This window comes from Pipistrellus hanaki (genome assembly GCF_964339955.1).
Source record: "Pipistrellus hanaki genome assembly, chromosome: 2".
Taxonomy (NCBI): Eukaryota; Metazoa; Chordata; class Mammalia; order Chiroptera; family Vespertilionidae; genus Pipistrellus; species Pipistrellus hanaki.
The window spans coordinates 158,719,783-158,745,334 of record NC_140504.1 but is presented as its reverse complement, the minus strand read 5'-3'; the positions used below and the strand labels follow the sequence as shown (position 1 = coordinate 158,745,334).

The 25,552-nt window shown below is 36.8% G+C and overlaps 2 protein-coding genes across 8 annotated transcripts in view; one reads left to right on the top strand and one right to left on the bottom strand.

Moving 5' to 3' along the window:
• Positions 1-25,552, top strand: part of PATJ (PATJ crumbs cell polarity complex component) — a 762,329-nt gene that overhangs the window by 530,346 nt on the left and 206,431 nt on the right. The window lies entirely within an intron of this gene.
• DOCK7 (dedicator of cytokinesis 7) overlaps positions 1-25,552 on the bottom strand; it is a 170,096-nt gene that overhangs the window by 4,803 nt on the left and 139,741 nt on the right. For 4 of the 7 annotated variants that reach the window (XM_084876068.1, XM_084876070.1, XM_084876072.1 and 1 more), the window contains 9 exons: positions 24,800-24,943; positions 20,204-20,335; positions 18,651-18,665; positions 11,654-11,779; positions 10,196-10,285; positions 9,843-10,079; positions 7,981-8,124; positions 5,868-5,974; positions 579-746 (listed from right to left, as the gene is read on the bottom strand). In XM_084876068.1, coding sequence (XP_084732194.1) covers positions 579-746; positions 5,868-5,974; positions 7,981-8,124; positions 9,843-10,079; positions 10,196-10,285; positions 11,654-11,779; positions 18,651-18,665; positions 20,204-20,335; positions 24,800-24,943 — 1,163 coding nt within the window. Of the gene's footprint in view, positions 1-578; positions 747-5,867; positions 5,975-7,980; positions 8,125-9,842; positions 10,080-10,195; positions 10,286-11,653; positions 11,789-18,650; positions 18,666-20,203; positions 20,336-24,799; positions 24,944-25,552 lie in introns of all 7 variants that reach the window. The other 3 variants (XM_084876069.1, XM_084876071.1, XM_084876074.1) reach the window with 1 other exon arrangement.

The following is a 25,552-nucleotide window of genomic DNA, read 5'->3' as shown; positions in this document are numbered from 1 at the left end:
TGACATACTCCAGTGAATTCTCCCACAAAAATACTAGGAAGTGTGACAGGACTTTAATAAAAGGAGTAGTTTTAAGAGGCCAGACTTATATGTGGTCCTGGTTAGTATGAGTATTTATCATAACACAACTTTGTGATTCTTTTTTTTTTTTTTTTTTTAAATATATTTTATTGATTTTATACAGAGAGGAAGGGAGAGAGATAGAGAATTAGAAACATCGATGAGAGAGAGTCATCAATCAGCTGCCTCTTGCACATCCCCTACTAGGGATATGCCCGCAACCAAGGTACATGCCCTTGACCGGAATTGAACCCGGGACCCTTCAGTCCCCAAGCTGACGCTCTATCCATTGAGCCAAACCGGTCCCGGCAACTTTGTGATTCTTGAATTATTATACATACATAGCTTGGAGGCTGATTCATGTAGAGATATAAAAGGCTTATTATTAGTTGAACTTGTCAGGAGACACAGTATCTAAAGTCATGTAATAAAAGTTACACTAATTCATTATTAAAACAAATAATTCAACAGATTTTGTTTTTCTGAACATATACCAAACAATAAAAAAATGAGCATACCTGTGGCAGGTGACAGGTAATACTACCTTGTATAACTGAGGGATCTTTCTGTTTATCAGAGGCTGTAGGGCCTCTTTAAGGCGATGATAGTTTCTCTCCAGTTCTCTTTGATACTCCTTTTGGTCTGGCCCAATTAAGCTCTTATTTTTTCTTAAGGCATCTTCACACCTAGAAAAAACAGTGACGTCAAAAACTTTCTTCTGGTATAGTTTGAGGGGTTAGTGCCATATACTGACTGTACACACACACACACACACACACACACACACACACACACACTCCCCATGATGACATTCAAGTTTCTTGGTTGATTGTTAAATATTCTGTCTTATATTAGGTTTAAGAAAGGGAACAGATGATAAACTGTTTAAAATCATTCACTTCTAGTTTTCATTTAATTGAAAATTATTTTATTCAATAAAAATTTAACAGCCGGGCCCAGAGCAGCCGGGTCTGGTGCAGCCAGGCCTGGAGCAGCGGCTGCCAGGCTGGGAGCAGCCAGGGCCGGAGCAGCCGGGTCTGGTGCGGCCAGGCCCAGAGCAGCCGGGTCTGGTGTGGCCAGGCCTGGAGCAGTGGCTGCCAGGCTGGGAGTGGCCAGGCCCGGAGCAGCCAGGTCGGGTGCGGCCAGGCCCGGAGCAGCAGCAGCCAAGTCCAGAGCAACTAGGTCGGGAGCGGCAGTGACCAGACCCAGAGCAGCTGGTTGTGGAACGAACCAGAGGCACAGAAGCCAGGCCCGGAGCAGCCAGGCCCGGAACAGCTCGCTCCTCGCCTGCCCCTGCCCCACGGCTGCCTCTCAGACATGGCTGGAAACTTTTGCGGGAACTTGAGGCTCTGCTGCATCAAGTGATGAAGGCTTAGATCTGGATGTGTTGAGTTAGTATAGCGCTGGGGTGTTGATCTGTGAGTGCCTTGGGTGGGGCTTGGATGAGGCTGGTTGACCTATTTGGAAATGTCTTTTGTGTGAAGTGTATCATTGGGCATGTGGAGGTATTATTGATATGAGAAAATGCTAAGTAACTGATTTACTATCTGAAAAGGGATTTACTATCGGGGAAAGGGAGGGAGGAAAAGACTGAACATAAACTGCACCTATGGATGAGGACAATCGGGGATGCGGAGGGGGCGGAGGGTGGGGTGGGAACCTGGTGGAGGGGGGAAGAAATGAGGAACCTTTGTAATAATATGAACAATAAAGATTGATTTAAAAAAAAAATAAATAAAAAAAATAAAATAAAAAAATAAAAAAAAATAAAAAATAAAAGAAAATAAAAAAAAAGAAAAAAGAAAAAAATTGTGTATTTTTTAATATTAATTCTGAAGCATTTTTCCTCCCTCCTATTACCACTAAACTTAAAGCTCTAAACTGAAAGAAATATAATAGCCATATTCATTTATGATGCAACAATAGCATCTGGTACACTGGTCTGCCTGTGTCCTAATGTTTCTAAATGAATAGCTCTTGAGAATAGTTTATTCAGATATTTGAGGAAAAAATATCTGACTCTGATAGATAAATGAAAGGATATTTAAAGGCAATGGAGCCCTAGCTGGTTAGCTCAGTGGATAGAGCGTCAGCCTGCAGACTAAAGGGTCCCGGGTTCGATTCCAATCAAGGGCATGTACCTTGGTTGGGGGCATATCCCCAATAGGGGGTTTGCAAGAGGCAGCTGATCGAAGTTTCTCTCTCATCTATGTTTCTAACTCTATCCCTCTCCCTTCCTCTCTGGAAAAATCAATAAAATATATTAAAAAAAAAAAAAAAGACAATGAATACAGATCACCACTTGCAGAATGTATCGAAAGTATTGCTCAGAGGAAAATATATAGCCCAAATGCTTACATTAGGAAAGAAGGCTAAAACTGAAGAGCTAAGCAATCTAAAAAGAACAGAATAAACTTGAAGTATAAGGAAGGAAAGTAAAAGTATGACAGCTATATATGAATAAATAAAAAAATTGGTTCTTTCAAAGGAAAAAAAAAGACTAAGCACTGGCAAGATTAAATGAGAGAAGGCTAAATAATTCCTATTAGAAATTAAAAATGAGACAAAGTCAAATACAAAAGTTTATAAAGGTACAGAGGATATTATGTATAATTTAATGCAATAAATCTGGAATTATACTCTTCTAGATTAATATAATTTATCAGAACAGACTTAAGAAAAAAAACATTATCCTAAAACCATCAAATACATAGAATCAGTCAAGTCACAAATCTATCCCCAAAGTAAACACTAATATGTAAATTCTACCAAACACTGTAAAGATGAATAATTCCAATGTGACAATTCCAGATTATTAAAAAGAAAATCTGAAATATATAGGGTGGGAGGGGGGAAGAGGAGAACTATTCCCGAGAAGAGTTTCCAACTCATTTTTCAAGGTTGGGATACCAAAACCTAATGGGAACTGCAAGAAAAAATTGTATTTCATTTTTTAAAATATATTTTATTGATTTTTTACAAAGAGGAAGGGAGAAGGATAGAAAGTTAGAAACATCGATGAGAGAGATTAGCTGCTTCTTGCATACTTCCTACTGGGGATGTGCCTGCAACCAAAGTACACGCCCTTGACTGAAATTGAACCTGGGACCTTTCAGTCCCTCTATCCACTAAGCCAAACTGGTTAGGCCAAAAAATTGTATTTCAATCTCATCCTTAAAAACAATTGCAGCCAAAACCAATACTGATTTCCTTCCTCTCTGAAATTAATAAAAATATATTTAAAACAAAACAAAAAAATTCTTAGCCTAAGTACAAATAGGTGGGAGCCTCTTTAGTTAAAACATCTACAAAAAACCTGAAGTAAACATTATACTCAACAGTGAAAACATTTCCTTTTAGATCAGGAATAAGAAAAGGATGCCTCTATTACTGTTACCATTTAACAGAGTGCTAACAATCCTAAACATCACTGTAAAAATATTCTACAAGTTAATTATTAGAATTAACAAGTAAGTTTGGCAATATTCTTATGTAAAATATATCAGTATATGCATTTCTGTATACCAATAAACAAAACATAATTTAAAAAGATACCATTAACAAAAATATAAAAGTATTAAATATCAAGGAGTAAATAAATAAAAAAATATATAAGGCCTCTACGGAAAATTAAAATAATATTAAGAAAACAGAGAATCCAAGATGGCTACACAGGTAAACACCTAGCCGCAGCCGCACACAACAATTTCAATAAAATACAACTAAAATATTAAATGGACATTACCCAGAACTACAGGAAAGTCGACTGACTGGAAATTCTACGAGAAGCAAGGAGAAAACCAGAAGGAAGAGCGGAGGAGCTGTAAAAGCCTAAGGTACGGAGACACGCGGCGCGGGTGGAGAGGACGGAGCCTGAGAGGAGGGGCGGCTGAGTGCCTGGCTGGCATTCCCTAGCAGGAAGGAGATAAAAGCTCCAACTGTGCTGGGCCCTAGTTCCGACTGCGTTGAACCCCAGTTCTAGGCCAGACCCCGCGGACCTAGGCTCATCCATAGGGAGCTGGGCTGTAAGGCAGAACCCTGGGGGAGCGGCGAAAGGAGGTCCCGGAGGCGTGCAGAGAAGAAACGGTTGGCTGTGCCGCGGAATTGCCCTGGTGGGAAGGAGACTGGGGCTCCAGACTGCTCTGAACGCCACCTCCAATCTCACTTCCAACTGAACTGAACCCCAGTTCCGGGCTCATTGGGGAAGAGCCTAGACTGTTTGGTAGTAGGCGAAAATCGAGGGCACCTTTCTCTCAGAGGTGCTTGCAGCGAGTACTGAAGGACCCTGAGGAATACTGAGACTCAGGAGTCACATAGGGCAGGGCTGACGGAAGCCAAGGCTGTAGGCTCCACCCTGAAACTCCGCCCCATCAGGGAAGCTGTGAAAATGCCGAGACGAAAATAGGTCACAAATGAAAGAAATAGAGGACAAAAAGCGACTGGATATAGAGTTCAAATCTATGCTTATAAGGTTTTTCAAGAATTTCCTAGAAAAGGTCGATAAGACCTATGAGGATATGAAAAGGGATCAACTAGAATTTATAAGGAATCAACGAGAAATGATAAGGGATCAACAAGAAATAAAGAATACATTGTCTGAAATAAAAAAATATTATACAGAGTCCTAAAAACAGAATGGAAGATCGCAAGAATCAAGTCAAAGATTTGGAACATAAAGAGCCAGAAGACACTCCTCTGCAGAAGCAAGAAGACAAGAGAATCCAGAAAATTGAAGATAATGTAAGAAACCTCTGGGAAAACTTCAAGTGAACCAACATCAGAATTATGGGGGTCCCAGAAGATGAGAGAGAGCAAGATATCGAAAACATACTGAAAGAAATAGTGACAGAAAACTCCCCCCACCTGGTGAAAGAATTAGACTTACAAGTCCAGGAAGCGCACAGAACTCCAAACAAAAGGAATTCAAAGAGGACCACACCAAGACACATCAAAATTAAAATTCCAAGAGCAAAAGACAAAGAGAGAATATTAAAAGCAGCAAGAGCAAAGCAGGTAGTTACCTATAAAGGAGCACCAATACGATTGTCAGCTGATTTCTCAACAGAAACCATGCAGGCCAGACGGGAATGGCAAGAAATATTCAAGGTGATGAATAGTAAGAACCTACAGCCAAAGATAATCTACCCAGCAAAGCTATCACTCAGAATCGAAGGCCAGATAAAGAGCTTCACTAATAAAAAAAAGCTAAAGGAATTCATCACCACCAAATCAGAATTATATGAATTGCTGAAGGGGGTTCTTTCAGAAGAGAAAGTAAATAAAGATAAAAATTATGAACAACAAATACATAACTATCAACTAGTGAATCTAAAAACCAAGGAAATTAAAAAAAAAATCTGATGAACAATATTAACTGGTGAATATAATAGAATCAGAGGTATGGAAGGGGAGTGAACTGACGATTCTTGGGGAAAAGGAGAGAGGGGGATGTGGGAAGAGACTGAACATAAACTGTGCATCTATGGATGAGGACAATGGGGTGCGGGGAAAGGGCAGAGGGTGGGATGGGAACCTGGTGGAGGAGAGCAATGGAGGGGGGGGGGAAGGAACATTTGTAATAATATGAACTATAAAAATTTACTTAAAAATAAAAATTAAAATAAAAAATTAAATAAAAAAGAAAACATTTAAAACATGTCAGTAAATGAAGAAATACGCAACTATTTTTCCATTATGAATCACTTTTCTATATTTTCTCTTTTCAATTATCCCTTAAGACACTTATTTTACAGTGTGGTTTTAGACATTCTCAATTCGAAGAGCTTTATGTAGGAAGCCTTGAATACCTTTTAGTAAAATCTTTAAAGCAGAGTCGCAGTTTATTATGATGTCTGAAGAGTTTTGGGTCACTGGGTATTTCAGATAGGAAAACCTGAGCAACTTCCAAAGGCCCCTGTAATATAAGAAAAACAAGAGGTGTGTTTTGTCTTCTCTAAAATCAAAGAGATAGAAACTACCTGAGTGATTTTTCTTACCACTAAAATGGCTGCATCTAAGCTTAATGCATATGTATATGTGACAGGACCTGGTCATATGTTTTTAGTTTTTCCTAATGTCAAGTCTATATTCTTGCTGACAAAATTTAAATTAAATTCTTGGGCTACTAGCAATCAATTGTTAATTCAGATTATTAGACTTGATTTCCTGAAACATTTCCTCTATATTCTAAATCTGTTCCCAACACTGTAAATTAAAGAAGATAATCTTTTGCAAGTTATATTATTTGGAGCTAAGATCTCCAAATATTGTGTTTTAGGGGGTTAAAGGTCTTAAAATGTTTGCTTCTCGCTGAAACCAGTTTGGCTCAGTGGATAGAGTGTCGGCCTGCGGACTGAAAGGTCCCAGGTTCGATTCCGGTCAAAGGGCATGTACCTTGGTTGTGGGCACATCCCCAGTAGGGGGTGTGCAGGAGGCAGCTGATCAATGATTCTCTCTCATCGATGTTTCTAACTCTCTATCCCTCTCTCTTCCTCTCTGTAAAAAAATCAATTAAAAAAAAAATGTTTGCTTTTTTGGCTTTATTCCTTAAACCTAAAAAATAGGGTAATGCTCTGGTTTCTCTTCAGATCGCATAAATCTTTCGCCTTTTAAAAAATAGGGTAAGACAGCCCAACAGATGTGGCTCAGTGGTTAAGCATCAACTTATGAACCAGGAGGCCTTGGTTCAATTCCCGGTCAGAGTACATGACCAGATTGTGGGCTCAATCCCAAGCAGGGTTGTGTAGGAGGCAGCTTATCAATGATTCTTTCTCATTATTGATGCTTCTATTTCTCTTTCCCTCTTCTTTCCTTTGTGAAATCAATAAAAATATAAAGAAAAAATAGTATAAGACATATTATATGAAATCTTACTTGAAGCCTGTCTGGATTTCCTCTTACCTTGGAATATTCCCTAATCATCATCAGAGAGACAATGGAATGCCTTCTAATCTACATGTGACAAACCAACAGTACTCTTTTGTGTATATATATTATTAAAATTTCAAAATGATTCCACATTACTTATTTACTCCTCACAGTTCAGTGTGGCAATCTGGAGGAAATAACATCAGGAAATATGAAAAAGAGTAAGCGTTCACATGCATGTACATAGCTCTGAAAATGAACCTTCCTTTTTTGAGCACATTCTTTTAGTACAAAAAGGAAAGGCTATTCTAAGCGAACCAATTCCTCCTCCTCCTCCTCCTCCTTCTTTCTTTTAATTCTCACCTGAGGATATTTTCCCATTGATCTTTTAAAGAGAGTGGAAGAGAGGGAAATTCTGACAGAAATATCAACATGAGATACACACATTGATTGGTTGCTTCCTGCACAAACTCTGACTAGGGTCCAGTCTGGGGAGGAGCCTACAATTGAGGTAGGTGCCCTTGACCAGAATTGAACCCGAGATCCTTCAGTCTGTAGGCCGGTACTCTATCCGCTGAGCCAAACTGGCTAGGGCCTAATTCCTTCTTAATGGAATGTTTAAGAACAGGCAGGTAGAAAAACCTAGGCAGTGTAGAAGGCAGGAGTGAAAATATTTACCATTGAGATGATACTAAAAACTTTTTCCAGTTTACCTTCATATTTATACTTTCAGTGTCTTTTGTGACCAGTTTTAACATCTTTTTCACTTGATTTGGAACTTATTTGTAATCTTTGTAAAATCTATATATATATATATATAGAAGTCAAGTGACCAGAAAGACCGATTGCTATGACGCACACTGCCACTGGCCAAGCTCCCCCAGCCCCTCCTCCTGGATGGTCCGGCCCCCGATTTTCCCCCTCTATCCCTGATTGGGATGGTCCGGCCAGATCCCACATATGCACAAATTTATGCACCGGGCCTCTAGTATAATGATAAAATCACTCCAAATTGCATTCATAACTTAAACAGTGCCAGCAGAAAGCACCAACCTGATTCACAGTTGTGCCCACAGACCCCTGGAGCACCATCTGAAGCATTTTGGGATCTGCTGGATCCTGATGTGTTGCAAATGCCAACTCCTGTGTCTTTTTCTGCATGTCTTCAATAGCAACTTCAATTGGTGTTAAGATGATCTGGATGAAATAACATCTGTTAGGTCAGTGTACTGATAGAAAATTATTTAAAGAGCTTTATATATAATCAATTAAAATAAAAAAAGTGGAGACCAATTGTAAATTGTCATCCTATCTAATAAAAGAGTAATATGCAAATCAACCATCACTCTACTACACCCACAAGCCATGTCCACCAGCCAATCAGAAGCAAGTATGCAAATTAACCCAACCACGATGGCTATGGCCACAGAGAGAGCAGGAGGGAAGGTTGGGTGTCCCCGGCGATGGAGGCAGCCAAGCTTTCCATATACCCTGGCCGGCCCAGGCCTCTGCTTAAGGCTACAAAATTTCAACTATAGAAGATACATAAATCCCAACAGAAATGGCAGCAGCTATGGAGCTGGAGAAAGCAGGATGCTAGGGTTTCTCATGGCAATGGAGGAAGCCAAGCTTCTGTAGCCCTGGCCTGCTTTGGACTCCACTTAAAACTACAAAGTTTCAATTATAGAAGATAAATAAATCCCAACAGAAATGGCTACCAGAGTGAGAGGAAAGCTTGGCTCTGCTCCTGACTACAAAGTTTCAATTGTAGAAGATAAATAAATCCCAGACACGGGGCTTTTATTGGGTCACTGGGGGGCATGACTGGCCTGCAAACCATCACAGGCCCCTTGCCCAGGCCACCCCATGCTCCAAAGGAACCCCCACCCTGATCTGGGATACCCTTCAGGGCAAACCAGCTGGCCCCCACCTGTGCACCAGGCCTCTATCCTATCTAATAAAGGAGTAATATGCAGATTGACTATCACTACAACACACAAGATGGCTGCCCCCATGTGGACACAAGATGGCCAGCAGGGAAGGGCAGTTAGGAGGGACCAGGTCTGCAAGGAAAGGCAGTTGTGAGCGATCAGGCTAGCAAGGGAGAGTAGTTGGGAGGGACCAGGCCTGCAAGGGAGGGCAGTTGTGGGCAATCATGCCTACAGGGGAGGTCCATTAGGGATAACCAGGCTGGCAGAGGAAGGAAGTTGGGGGCAAACAGATTGGCAGGGGAGCAGTTAGACATCAATCAGGCTGGCATGGGAGTGGTTAGGGGGTGATCAGGCTAGCAGGCAGAAGCGGTTAGGGGCAATCAGGAAGGCAGGCAGGTGAGCAGTTGGAAGCCAGCAGTCCTGGATTGTGAGAGGGATCCCAGATTTGAGAGGATGCAGGCTGGGCTGAGAAACACCCTCCTCACCCCGTGCACAAATTTCTTACACCAGGCCTCTAGTGTAATAATAAAATCCCAAACTTAGGATGTCTTAATAAAAAATCACCTAAGTAGCCAAAACCGGTTTGGCTCAGTGGTAGAGTGTTGGCCTGCAAACTGAAGGGTCCCAGGTTTGATTCCGGTCAAGGGCATGTACCTTGGTTGCAGGCACATCCCCAGTGGGGGTGTGCAGGAGGCAGCTGGTCGATGACTCTCTCTCATCCATGTTTCTGACTCTCTATCTCTCTCCCTTCCTCTCTGTTAAAAAAAAATCAATAAAAATATATTAAAAAAAAAATCACCTAAGTAAAGGCTGAGTGTGAACTAGGGACTTAGAAAAGAAGCTTAAAATAAGTCATTTAAAAAATGGATCAAGTTCTAGTATGCTACCACATGAGGGGTGGTACATAAAGGCATATCCACACTGTTCTCACATGGCTCCAATGTATTAGTTTCACCAATTCTGTTTCCTCATTTGTGAACTTACCTCCTCTTTGTGAGTAACATTGACCCTTGTCTTAATATAAGGAAAAGCATGAGAAGTGGTCAGAATGGTCTTCCGTTTGAATTGTTCATGAAGTTCCCCATGGGCACGACCATCTAAAGTGAAGGGTGTACAGTACATGAAACGGCGAAGATTATAATTTTTGTCAAAATATGTGATTCTGTCCTTCATCTCATATGTGTCAAAGTACGGCTCCACGTAGGTAATCTGAATATATGCCTGGGAAAGGAAAAAGTCATTCGTTTTTTCACTGATAAATCATTACATAGTCTCTCTCCAACAACATCACAGTCTCAAAAACATGTCTACATATCATACAGTTTAAGCAACCATACCTTGTTAGGATCTAATTTACACTTGTCTACAGGATTAGAATCCTTGATTACTTCAACCACATCCTCTCCAAATCTTTCTCCATAAAATCCCTACAATAAAGAAAAAGAAACCTTTCACATGATGTTTACAGTATTAGAGACTAGAGAAGGCCTCTGAGGGAGACTCCTGAGCAAGATTAGGCCATTTAGTAAGCTTATGTACAACCATGTTAATAATTACAAAGGAAATTATATTTAGCCTACAAATTAGTCCAGTCTCAGTCCATATTTATGTGATATTATTTCCATTTACTTTTTTAAAATAACACAAAGCGGAAGAAAACAACAGTTTTTCTTCAATAAAAATACAGGTTCTCACAATAGGTCCTCAAGAAATACAAAAAAGGACAGAAAGCAAAAACAAAAGAAACTCAGTATCTTTGATTTATAGATCTTACTTTTTTTTTTTTTTTACATTTTTTTGTTAAATTATTATTTGTGTACATATTTTAACATTGCCCCCCTAGATCTATCTTTCTTTCTTTCTTTCTTTCTTTCTTTCTTTCTTTCTTTCTTTCTTTTTAATTTTTTTTATTAAATTATTATCTGTGTACGTATTTTAACATTGCCCCTCCCCCCCCAGATCTTTCTTTTATTGTATCTGATGTGGCCTGATTTCTTGCGGACATGGGTCAATGAAGAAGCATCCAATTTTATGAATGATTACATGCAATGCTCTAGAATTTCAAATAAAAGCACTAACTTGATGAAGTTTTACTTAGGTTTAGATTTTGAAAAGGCAACCCTGGGTCAAGAATGCAGTGACTTTTCCATATTACACTGAGTAGCAGCATGGGCAATGAATGGAGCTATTCAAAAGAAAAAATTAAATCTGAATCTTCAAAGGAGAAACCCTACTCTTCCCCCAAAGGTAATTTTTGTGATTAAATTTGAGGAACACTGTCTCCATATTTCCCAAGACTTACCTAGCCTCTTAAACTGTGACTTAAAATTAAGTCACAGTTTAAGCCAATTTACAGAAATCGAGACCAGTAAAGTCATCAATAATCCCAACAGAAATGGCTACCGGAGCGAGCATAAGTAAGAATAAAACATTCAAAAAATTAACAATTTTGTTGAGAATAAAAACAAGCCGCGTGCAATGTTTCTCAAACTCTTAAGTGAATACAAGTCACCTAGGGATCTGGTTAAAATGCAGATTATTATTAGGAAGGTCTGGGTCAGAGCCTGAGACTCTGCCTTCCAAGCAATCTCCCAGCTGATGCCAGTACTTCTGGTCGCTGAACCACACTTTGAGTGATAAGAATAGAGGAAGGTTGGAAAGCAAAATGATAGCAGAAAAGATAATTCCTTGTACTCTAAAGGACAGTTTATTTGGCATGATGTGTATTATCAGAAGATTAGATTTGGATCTGAAAGTCTACTCTCATTGGGAATTAAAGATGACATGGTATTCACCTCCAGTCTGTGAGATATCTCTGCAAGTTTGGTTATTGCAGGCTCCTTGTAAACAAATTCCTGTTCATCCAAATCCCCGAACTTGGTTCCATAAAAACCAACACGAAAATAGGTGCCAAACATCCGCTTCCCATCCTAGTTTAGGAAAATAAAGAAACTTTAATACAAAGTCTTTTTGTTTTTGACATTATGCTTAATTACTATAATATAAAATTCCCAAAACACTGCAAAAAGTTTTAATTAAAAATTATAAGACTTTGTTATTTCCCAAATGAAGATAAAAACAAAGCAATGACTTTTCCTCTTTCAATATTTCTAACAAATAACATTATGGAACTGGCGTTTCACCAACTGAATAAATCACACATGATATATGCTTTTTTTTTCTTCCCTATTTTATTTTATTTTTTATTTTTTAAAATATATTTTATTCATTTTTTTGCCCCCCTTCCACCCTCCCCACACATGATATATGCTTTTTAAGATTTGTACCAAGTGATTACTTCACATTGGTTTACGTTTTAAGTCCATACACTTCAAATAAATTCACTTATTTTCCTTATTGCAAGAAAAGATGTTCAGTATGACATGGACTGTGTCTTAACTGTTCTGAAATTAGAGCATACTACATAAAAACACTAACATTTTTAGTTAACAGCCTTATATAATCTCTAAATATAATAAATTAGATAATAAAAGTTAGGAGCCAAGTATAGCACCTGGCATAGAGCAGTCAATCAGTAAATGCCAAGACTATCCAGAAGCATTAAAGCAAAACATTTATAATCAGACCTGTGCTGATAAAAATATTTTTATTTGGATGAGTAACTAAAAATGAAATAGAAAAGGAAAAATGTAAAACGGAAAGCTAAAAGGGGAAAAAAATTGATAGGAGTTACGTAGTTATTTGTCAGTTCTCAAACCACTCACTTCATACATTAACCACACATTAATTTCAGGTATGAAGTACATTACAGTCACTTTTACACAATGCATTTGGAAACAAATTCCTTCAATAAAGATAAAAGGGAAGCTTTCTATGCAATTCTTTCAATTTAGATACAAAGATATTTTAGAAGGATTTTGTGGTGGCTCCTACATACACAGCACACATAAATATTTAACCCTAATGTGTCCCATACTTATTTTTCCTATATTGAGTTCTTACTATAAAGGCAAAGGGCATGTAAAATAAATCACAAATGTCACAGATAATCAAGCAAAATGGAAAAGTCTGATCCTTAATTTACCAGTTTTATAATTTAAAAAAAAGTACATATTAAAATACCTCACATTTTTGTCAAGATTTAAAGTTTTTTTATTTTATTTATTTATTTATTTATTTATTTTATATTTTATTGATTTTATACAGAGAGGAAGGGAAAGAGATAGAGAGTTTGAAACATCGATGAGAGAGAGTCATCGATCAGCTGCCTCTTGCACACCCCCTACTGGGGATATGCCCGCAACCAAGGTACATGCCCTTGACCAGAATCGAACCCGGGACCCTTCAGTCCCCAAGCCGACGCTCTATCCATTGAGCCAAACCGGTCCCGGCAAGATTTAAAGTTTTTTTAAAAAAGTCTTTGGAGCCAAGTAAATGTGAGGTTTCTAATTTAAATTTTTTCCACAAGTTATTTCATTTCAAAATTTAACAGAAGTAAAAAATTAACTGATTTCTATACCAAAGGAAATCTTTCCAGATAGATTAAATGTATTCAACGAAAATTCTGATAAAAATTATCAACTTGCTAATGGAATAATATAATAATAGCAAATTTTGACATAATTAAGGAACAAAGAAAACAGTGCATGGGAAATAAAAATTATTTTAAAAAATGAATGACTTGTGATTATTTTTCAAAACATTATATACATGAAAATTCCAACAAATATTAAAATATTGTTATTCTGGCTGTACTCCTCTGAGAGGTTTCCAATTTAAGATACTATTTCAAATCTTCAATATGATGATTTTGGCCTTTTATATATTTGAAGACAGCTATTAAAATTTATTTCCTTTAGCTATACTTTCCATATGAGAGTAATCACTATCCTGTGTGCATTTTGTTTTTTTCAGTGCCATCTTTTTTAAAGCGTTGTGCCTCAGAAATAAATCTAATACTGCTATCAATGATACTTGAATATTATTAATGCTAACTTTAAAATTGAACTATGAGCAACCATTTAAACTCTTTCTTTACTTTCCATAATAAAATCCAGTTCAAAGAAAGACATTGAGTGCTTATGATGTGTTAGCCACTATTCATCAGTAACAGGAACATAAAAATACAATTTGGCTCCTCAAGAGAGTAAAAAATGTATTCAAATAATTACAATATGAAGGGTTATGTGCTAAAAAGTTGTACCAAAAAATATTAATCCTATTGGAGCCAGGTCACAAAAGGGAAAACACAGACAGGGTTCTACAATTTGAGAATGAACACTGGATGTGGGAGGAGAAAAGGACATGCTAGCGGAGAAAGAGGGAAAATCATGAAACAGAATGTCTGTAAGGGAAACCATCCATTCACATATTTGAGTGCCTCCTATGTGTCAATAAACTATCCTAGACATTTGTGATAAATCAATGAACAAAAGAGACAAAGAGGGTGGTCAGGATAGGTCTCATCATCAAGATGACATCTGAGCAAAGACATAAAGAAAGTGAGCTATTCATGTGGATCTCTGGGGGAAGTGTACTCCAGGCAGAGGAAAGAGCCAGTGCAAAGGCCCAAGGGCAGGTGCCTACCTAATGTGTTCAGAGAACAGGAAGGTGGCCAGTGTGACTGATGCAGAATTAAGGGCTAACTATATGGAGTTGCTGGAATTAAAAATGAATGTGTGCATACTAAAGTGAAGGAGGGAGCAACAGAGGTAGGAAAATTAAGAGTCTGAGTAAATTTATTGTACTTTCTTTCTGTTTAAAAAAATATATTGTTGAAAGTATTACTACCTAGATCCCTCTTTTCTTCCTCATTGCCATCCCCCCTGCACTCCCCAATCAGTAAATTTATTTTCAACTTAGAGTTCTCCAGTGTCAAACCAATGATGCTATCAGGCTCATGAAAACATTAACACATAGCTTTATCTTCAGGAAAAACATCACTTCCATCTTTATTTCCTCTCTAGAGTTTTGGACCACAGAATAACTGTTTTCCTTTGAATTTGAAAAATAAAAATACACTTTCTTAAACCTAGCCTATGATTTTCTAACATAATCTTCCTTTACTGATATGAACTCTCTTGGACTTCCCACATACTTCAACTTATTCTTTCTTAGCAGTTCTACTTATTGGCTTGCACAATCTTGTGGGTGATGAAACTATCCCAGAGAAGGAAATCCATCTACTCATCTATCCATGTCTCTAATGGTTGGAATTTCTTATGAGAAATATATCTTTTTTTTTTTATACAGAAGTTTTTGTTTTTTAAAAAATTATATTTTATTGATTTTTTACAGAGAGGAAGGAAGAGATAGAGAGCTGGAAACATCGATGAGAGAGAATCATCGATCAGCTGCCTCTTGCACACCCCACACTGGGGATGTGCCCGCAACCAAGGTACATGCCCTTGTCTGCAGGCCAACGCTCTATCCATTGAGCCAAACCGGTCTTGGCGAGAGATGTATCTTAAATCTGTATTTCATAAGAAAGATTCTGTTAGGCTGGTTATATATTTCTACAATGACATCACTTCTATAACTTCTTTTATCCTTACTCAATTGTTACCCCCTCTATTTCCTTCAAGTTAACTGATTTCCATCAAGGCATACCAGTATTTCACACAGTGGTAGTTCCCTTCTATTAGATCTATTCCTCTTAAAAGATCACACTGCCCTGGCCAGTGTGGCTCAGTTGGTAGGGCGTCATCCCATGTATCAAAAGATTGCCAGTCTGATTACCAGTTAGGGCACCTGCCCGGATTGCAGCTTCAATCCCTACTAGGAGGTGTGCAGGAGGCAGCCAATCAATGTTATGTTCTAATTTCAATGTTTCTCTCTCTCTAAATCAATTTAAAAAACCTTTTAAGTAAAAGTAACATTAAAGTAACATACTTAAAGAGAGAGAACACTTACATACTTTTATCAGTTTATTTAGTCACAGATCTCAATTTGGGGACATTAACACCTCTTAGATTTTATTAACCAAACTGTGTTTGGATTTCAAGTAATGGTACAAATAATGATGATAATAAATATAGTACAACAAAAACAATAATCTCCAACATTTTTGACTACTTAGTGTGTGCTAGACACTGGCTATCCACTCTATATGCAGTATGTCAATTTTTATCTCAATTTTGAGTAAGGTACCATTATTTCCTCCCTTATTTTAGGAAAAGGGAAAATAACTTGCCCAACGTCACATTTGGAGACCATACTGTGGTGGAGTTGGGGGTTAAATCTCAATATATTTGACACCTTAGTCCAAGTTCTTAATTAGGCTATCTATTCCCCATACTCTATATATACTGGATACAAAAACTAGCACATAAATATATACACCATTTGAGACTTCTCTTGTTTTCCCTGAGAATTTTTGAGCATTTCCTTGAGTAATTATGTGGTACTTCTCTTCCTATATTTTGTCGTTCTCTATCTTACAACTATATTCTACTATGAATACAAATGACCTATTTTTAATATAAATTGATCACTATTTGGTAAAGATATCTTTTAAAAATGAAATACACATATAATATATGAGATGGTTATAAAAATATCCAAACAGAAACTCAACATTTCTCTTTTTAAATAAAAACAATTTAAAATGCAATAAGAAATGATTAAAGCACATTGTGTTTCCTATTATTAAAAAAAAAAAAAAATAGATGTAGGAAAAGAAAAAGTAAAAGTGAACAGCAAACAGCCAGCGAGGTACTGAAACTGGACAGCAGATTAACAGTCACCTTGATTCATAAACGGTTTATGATTGGTTATTTTGCATGGTAAATACTTTACTAATAAGTGTCAAGTTTTAGAATTACCATTTACATACACACACAAACCCGAACACACATCCCCCAAAAGCTTTACCAACTCAAACAATTTATACCAAATCAAGGAGAATAAGAAAAATGAAACACAATGCATATATTTAAGTGCAAAAGGCTTTTCCTCTGAGTCAAAGAATCATTCTATAATGTATAAATTATCCTTACTAAATTTCAACCCAGTGAGAGTTCTTTGAAAATACTGGGAAATTAATTTGCTAGAAAACACAGTTTTATAGAAAAAAAAATGAAATTACTGAAGTTTTCTGAGTAAAAAAGAAAAATATTCACAAGATAGGAACTTACCACAATAGACAATAGTAAAAGTAGGGAGTAGGGTCAGCAACCAGGGGCAAGAGAGAAGAGAAAACAGAAGGCATTTTAATTAAGGAAATTTCAAAACAAATAAGCAGCAAATGGTAGCAAACACTTTTTTTTTTTTAATGCAAGCATTCATTTAAGTTTTACAAGGAAAAAGCAAAAAACAAGCGTGCAACAATTTTAGAAGCTACAAAGCTAAAGGTCCAGTGAAAGGCAGTAACAAGATATAAACAAGAAAATAAAGCCTGTGTGACTTTTACCATGCAATAAACATGATGACAGAATGATATTAATGTCATAACCAGTGAAAATTATACCTTTCAGGGGTCGATTTAGCATCAAGCTGACTAGTAAACTGCTCAGAGGTTTCTATATAGCCTTTATGCTTACTTCAGCTAATTCCATTTCACGATAGGAAATCCATAAGGAACGTTATCCCTCATAGATAACCATGGCAAGTCTCCATATGTCTTAATTAAGCCACAGAAATGAGGGATTATGTACTAAATATTAATAAGGTCATACACATTTCATCTGGAGAATTAAGGTAGGTGCAAAAGTACAAAAAAAAAGTTAGGAATCAATTCAGAAATGGAAGAAAATACAGTAATAACATTTATTGCTAAGGTTTCTATTTGGGTCCCAAAACAAGGACTGCAATACCAAAACCAAACAGAAAGCCTAAGCTGTTTAGTCAACATGAACATAACTACGAAGTGAGAAGGTAAAGCAGACAACTTTGCAAATACACCTCGCTTTAAATAAATTCGATTAATATTTTGCTTTTTACCTCATCAAAATAAATTAAAATGTATTTTATAGAATTCTTTCCTTTATATAAAAATTTAAAATGATGGCAATTCATTTCTTTCTGGCATTTTAAGATTTGATATAGCTTTCATGAGCCTAACCACTTAATACATAAAAGGATGCACATATTGTTTTCATTACACATTAATTATCAAACACTGTCAGAATATGAGATCAATTAAATTTCAAGTTCTCCCAATCTCTTTATAATCCCTCCCCCCAACAAAATTGAATTTCTTTCTTCAAGAGTGCTTATACTCAAGGTGAAGTGACTCAAGATCAAATTAACACATTCTTTCATCAACTCTAAGATGCACAATTGTTTTTGCATACATTTTCATAACTCTGTAGTTGGCATTAATCTTTCACCTGATAGGATTTTGTGGTTTAATACACAGGTTTCTTTTTCTTTCTTAAGTGCATGTAAATTAATGAGATGTCGTACAATTGATGGCATCTTAGATCAGATGAAATACAGTATTTTCTATTTACACCTCTGAGCAATAACACATAAATCGACCTCTGTAAAATGAGGTGAAACAATATGGTTAAAAAAAGAAATCTGTGTGTAAATGTTGATGAAAGAAAATGCTTCAAGGGATAAAAACAAACTAAAGTGATGACAAAGTGGCTCATTTACCAAAGAATCTCATTAGTGTAATACGGATTTCCATGCACTACCTACACCTCTTAATAATAAATTAAAAAAACAACTTATAGTATTTTAACAAAATTTCTTTGGTTAATGAATTCAGTTGATAGCAGATAGCAACAGAATGCCCACAGCTAGCACATGTGGGCAAAGCATTGGCATAAGAAATCTGATCAAATCAATCTATTAGTGTCTTTAACTAACTAAAACATTACCTACCTCCCAGCCAGTACTCTGTATAATAAAAAGTAAAAAAGGGCAGGTCATAAAAAAATTGTTTAAAAAGAACAAAAAAAGCCCAAAGGAAGTTCAGTAGTATAAAGAAAGGCACCATATACCATAAATTCTTCTCCACTGATAGCACTAGGATATTTTTAAACACCACATTCTTTCACTTTTAAGACCTCTGATAATTTCATTAAGTTGCTTGTTCAAAACTCAATAGCTAAAATTTTGCCCTTTAAAAACTTTCAAAGTGAAAGTACATATTTTGGGAAAAGAAAGCCTACTGCTTATTCCATTTGTGTGTCTAAACTAGATCTCTAACTAAACTCAGCTGAACTACCTGGGGTAAATTGAAATAGAAATTGCAATTTTGCTCACTAGTCTTTGGTACACATGGATGAAAGTTTCTTGGAATCTACTAGCTCTAGATGTTCCAGACCTGACTTGTGTAATTTGCAGTTTACAGCTCTAGAAGCTGGAATAAGGCTCCTAGACAGTATATGTATAATTGAATATAACCCCTCCCCCCCTTATGGTCATGAATACTAGTAAATCTTTTGCAATTTCAATATTTTAGCAGACAACAATAAAATCCTGGCATAACAGTATAGCAGCTCTATTTTAAGACTGTTAAAGTTTTTAGATTATATCATTTCATCTAGGACAGCTTAGTCAAGGGCAAGAAAGAAGAAGTCAAGCTGATAGACAATAAAGAAGTAGTACTGAATATAGAAGTGGATATTCAGATTCCACTTCCTTCTTAGATGATGGCGGTAGCAGATAACAGCATGGGTAGCACAGGAAAGGAACAGTAAAGTGGAAGAGGAAAAGGCTTAACAGGGAATTATGGAGTATTTAAATAGAGCCAAGGATTTAGTTTTAGGGACAGCAATTGCTAATAGTCTTATTGTAAACTAAGTTTATTTTGATTTTAATATTTGTGGACAGATGGATTCCATGAACTATAAACAAGTATTGAAGTTATACTATTATTATTGAATACATGTAAGACAACCATTTTATTCATTATTTTCATACTAGAAATATATCAAAGAATGATTAAATGGAAATATCTAGGATAAAACAGTTAAGTCGAGTTGAAATCACAAAATATTAGGGGTTTATTAAATTTTCTTACCATTTAATAAAAAATTAACTTAAAAAACCTTTTTGGCAGCCTAGAAATAGAAATTAATTTAAAAATCAAATTCATAATTATAACTCACACAGTGAAACAGAAAATACCACACAATTTAAAAAATTTGGCAACTAATCATCATTTTAAAAAGGAACACAAAAAATAAAAAAAACACGACAAAGACAAGCTATGTGGGAAGCTTATGATGATCTTAATCTACTTTAGGTAAATTCATTTTTTTGTTAATGAGCCTTGCTTTGGTCCTGAACCATCATTTTGACACTGTTCATTTGTAACCTGATTAAAATGGTCATTCCATGGGATCCAGTTTGACATCAATTCAATGCAACACTAATGCTTTTAGACAGTTTTCTTCATTTATACAGAAGCTAGAAATTGCAATCATTACCTGATGAACAATTTTGCTGAATGCTTCTTGAAGTTTACCATGAATTGTGGATAGTTTCTTTGCATCCCGATTAGCTTCATGAATAGGAATAAGTACCTTGTACACCTCATTAACTGCTTCATACATGCCAGCCTGTAAGAGTGATATTGCTTTCTTTTATATCAACAAGAAAGTAAATATTTACACTTTATGAATTCACAATATATCTGCTACAATACCAACTGAAGCTTTTCCAATGGACATAAAAACAAACAATACTAGTTTTAATTTTACTAAACTTAATAGAGGAATTTTTCACAATCTATTATCTTCTCTAGACGGATATAGACGCATATATATGTGTGTGCATTTAACATACACATGCATATTTATATTTCTATATAATTTGAATTGGACATTCTGCTTCTATCTACCCAGTAATTACTTCACTAAGGTAAATATGTGTGTGTACTTGTATATGCAGATAAACTTTTTAAAAAATATATATTTTATTGATTTTTTTACAGAAAGGAAGAGAAAGGGATAGAGTTAGAAACACCGATGAGAGAGAATCATCGATCAGCTTGCCTCTTGCACCCCCCCTATTGGGGATATACCCACAACCAAGGTACATGCCCTTGACCGGAATAGAACCTGGGACCTTTCAGTCCACAGGCCGACATTCTATCCATTAAGCCAAACTGGTTTCGGCTGCAGATAAACTTTTGCAGAAACTAATTCTGAGCAGAGAAATAAAAGAAATCCAATTATTACATTGGTCACAGATACATTACTATCAGATAACCTGTGGCCACCAACGAAACTAAAATTATTTAACTTTTATAAAATATTAAATTGGCACAGGAAATCCCCTTTGGGAAAACAAATGATTTATAACAAAACATGAAAAAGTCATCAGATTTTCAGATTTTATTCCACTAGTGGCTAGTTGGCCAGCGGTTGGCCAAGGGTTACTCTGGTTATACTCAGTAAGGGACAAAATGTGTTTGTACTACTCTTCCATTCTCTTGTCCTTAATCATGGGTTGGTAGCTATAGTGAAGGAAGAAAGATTTTCCAAGAGCTAAAGAGTTCCCATTGCCTCACAAATGAGCATATATATTTTCCCAAGGAAATAAACATATGGTTCTTATATTTTCTAGTCAGTACACAGGAATATGTTTAAACAGTCACAGAGCTATAAGAGTGAAATAGATTTAGTGTAACTAAAGTGCCTCAGTAATTATTTTAATTAAGATTAAATAGATTAATTGAAAAAGAATGAAATTCATTATTACATGCTATTTATTACAAAAGAAATTCTGTAATTAGGTCATTGTACCACAATCTGAATTCACTACTTGATTATTAAAATTACACACACACACACACACACACACACACACACACACACACACACACACAAATACACACAGTGTATATTTATAAAAATATTCCATTAATAACAAAAAAAACCTTCCTCCCCTGCTAGTTCAGATCAATTATACTGAAACTCATGGAGCAGAGATCCAAGGTTCTCAAAGACAAAAAAAAATTTTTTTTTAAATATATTTTATTGATTTTGTACAGAGAGGAAGGGAGAAAGATATTGGGTCGGCAACTAAGTAATTGCGGGTTTCACACATATATGGCTTCAGTTGAATTTTTAGGTTTGCAGACGTAGTACAAATGTAAAACACATTTTGTATTTGATAGTTGACTATTCAGCTGTTAATCAGTAAAAAAAGTTTTTTGATCTGTTTTGTAGTTTTGTTTGGCGTTCGTTGAAAAATGGAAAATCAAAAGGAACATTTTCGTCATATTTTGCTTTTTTATTTCCGCAAGGGAAAAACGCATCACAAGCTCATAAAAAGTTATGTGCTGTTTATGGTGACGAAGCCTTAAAAGAACGGCAGTGTCAAAATTGGTTTGCCAAATTTCGTTCTGGTAATTTTTCACTCAAAGATGAAAGACGCTCTGGTCGTCCAGTTGAAGTTGATGACGCCCTAATCAAAGCAATAATCAATTCGGACTGTCACAGTACAACACGTGAGATTGCAGAGAAGCTTCATGTATCACATACATGCATTGAAAATCACTTAAAACAACTTGGCTATGTTCAAAAACTCGATACATGGGTTCCTCACGAACTGAAAGAATCACAGTTAACGCAACGCATTAGCAGCTGCGATTTGCTAAAGAAACGTAATGAAAATGATCCATTTTTAAAACGACTGATAACTGGCGATGAAAAATGGGTTGTTTACAACAATATCAAGCGGAAAAGATCGTGGAGCAGGCCAGGTGAACCAACTCAAACAACATCAAAAGCTGATATTCATCAAAAGAAGGTTTTGTTATCAGTTTGGTGGGATTACAAAGGAATTGTCTACTTTGAACTCTTACCACCCAACCGAACGATCAATTCTGATGTCTACATTGAACAACTAACGAAATTAAACAATGCAGTTGAAGAAAAGTGGCCCGAATTGACAAATCGAAAAGGTGTTGTATTCCATCATGACAATGCAAGGCCACACACATCTTTGGTCACTCGGCAAAAATTAATGGAGCTTGGTTGGGATGTTTTGCCACATCCACCATATAGTCCTGACCTTGCACCATCTGATTACTTTTTGTTTCGATCTTTACAAAACTCCTTGAATGGTAAAAATTTCAATAATGATGATGTCAAATCGTACCTGATTCAGTTTTTTGCTAATAAAAAACAGAAGTTTTTTGAACGTGGGATTATGATGCTGCCTGAAAGATGGCAAAAGGTCATTGATCAAAATGGGCAATACATTACAGAATAAAGTTATTTAGTTCCATGAAAAAATTGTCTTTGATTTTCTTTAAAAAATCCGCAATTACTTAGCTGCCGACCCAATAGTTAGACACATCGATGAGAGAGAGTCATCGATCAGCTGCCTCTTGCACACTCCCTACTGGGGATATGCCCGCAACCAAGGTACATGCCCTTGACCGGAATCGAACCCAGGACCTTTCAGTCCCCAAGCCAACGCTCTATCCATTGAGCCAAACCGGTTTCGGCAAGACAAAAATTTTTTAAAGTGGACCAACACCTAACATTCTTAGAGTTATTTATTTATTTAAATTCTTCTTCTTCTAAATCTTACTCAAGGACATGCTTAGAGAGGAAGGAAGGGTAGAGGAGGGAGAGAGGGAGAGAGGATGAGAGGGAGAGAGAAGGGAAAAAGGGAGAGAGGAGTGAGAGAGGGAGAGAGGGAGAGAGAAGAGAGAAAGGGAGAGAGGGAGAGAGGGAGAAAGAAGGGAGAGAGGGAGAGAGAGTTATCAGTTGCCTTCCATATGAGTCCTGACCAGGGATCAAACCCGAAACACAAGTATATGCCCTGATTGAGAATCTAACCAGCAACCTTTCCATGCACGGGATGATGCTCCAACCAACTGAGCCCCACTGGCTGAGCTAAGAATGATTATATTCAGACTACCTGGTTCTAAGAGCCATTACGATGCAGACAAGGATAGTCAGCCGGCTAGTGTTGCTCAGTGGTTCAGCACACATTATTACTAATCTGGAGCCACATTACATATATTAATTCATTTAATACTGACAACATTCCTATGATGTAGGTACTAGTATTAGATGCATTCAATGGGTAAGAAATGTAAAGCACTGATAGGTTGAGTAATTAGTGCCTAAAGTGATTTAACTACTAAGGTGGCAGAGCCAGGACTTGAATTCTGGCTGTATGCCTTTTAAATCTATACCCTTAACCAATATATTGCAAGGTAGGGGTAAGGTCAAGAGAAGAAATAACGAATTCCTAATTGTGGTACAATGGGGAAGTTGGGGCAGCATTGTGTATTATCTCAAGATACCATCTTACCCTAACATGTACCTCCCTGCCTCCTAAACCTTGATGCTGGGACACTAAGCACTCAGCAGAAAAGTCACAGGAAGTAGGTGACCCTATCACCATGGTTAAAGAAGGGACTCAGCTAGTTCTCCCAACTTTCTTTGATAAACATCCCATCCTAGAACCACATGAATACTTAAATTTTTCACATACAGATGTGGAGGGACAGGATTGGGGTTAAAGTAAGGTAGGGTAGGTCACACAGAGATCTAGAATGTAGTTCATGAAATTCCTGATATGTGAGCTCCAGGCCCCTAACACCTCCAGGCAACCAATGAAATGAGAAACCATAATCTTCCTGAGCACTCAACACACTCAAGAACAGATTCGCCCTTTCATCTAATCAGCAGGCCTTGTCAGTGTATCCAAGCAGGAACTGAAATCATTTAGAGTCCTTGTTTTGTTTTTGTTTATAAAATTCTTTTCTGTTTGGTGGTGAAAGTTTTATAAACAACAACAAAAATCTGTTGTAGATTAAGCGTTGGTCCATAAACAAGCAAATAGAGAACACTAAAAGTGACAGATTATTAAGACTGAAAGGAGAGTAAGCAGTAATAAATTGATGAAGAAGATTTATTCCTAGATAGTTCTTAAGGTACTCAGAGAAAAGTATTGCAAAGGAAAAGCAGGATCATAAGCAGAGAGAATAAATATACACATCACTAATAATCCAGAGGTATGTAACTGGGGAAAGAGAACGAGCACGAGTCATTTACCATAGAGAAAGAAGCAGCTGCTTGCTCTAGCAATCCCACAAGTCCTGACTCAGTGAAGTACTTTCCAGAGCAGATGCCTTCTTCATCGGGAGATACGACGTCATCTGAGACTGCAGACTCTTCTAAAACATTAGATGAAATATTCTAAAAAGAAAAAAAAAATCAAAAAGGTTTGTGAAATGGAATTTCTTAGCATAAAAGATATGTATGAAGAAATGATTTAAGATAAAATATAGTTATCAGCTTAGGTTAAAAAAAAAAAAAGGGTAATTAGCCCGGCTAGTGTGGCTCAGTGGTTGAGCATTGACCTATGAACCAGGAGATTATGGTTGAATTCCTGGTCAGGGCACATGCCTGTGTTGTAGGCTTGATCCTGTAGATTGGAGCAAGAGGTGGCCAATCAATGATTCTCTCTCATCAATGATGTTTCTTTTTTTTCTTTTTTTTAAAATATATTTTATTGATTTTTCACAGAGAGGAAGAGAGAGGGATAGAGAGTTAGAAACATCGATGAGAGAGAATCATTGATCAGCTGCCTCTTACACACCCCTACCAGGGATGTGCCCGCAACCAATGTACATGCCCTTGACCGGAATCGAACCCGGGACCTTTCAGTCCGCAGGCCGACACTCTATCCACTGAGCCAAACCGATCCCGGCTCATCAATAATGTTTCTATCTTTCCCTCTTCTTCCCTCTCTGAAATCAATAAAAAAAATTTTTTTAAGGATATTCTATACACAGATAAAGACAA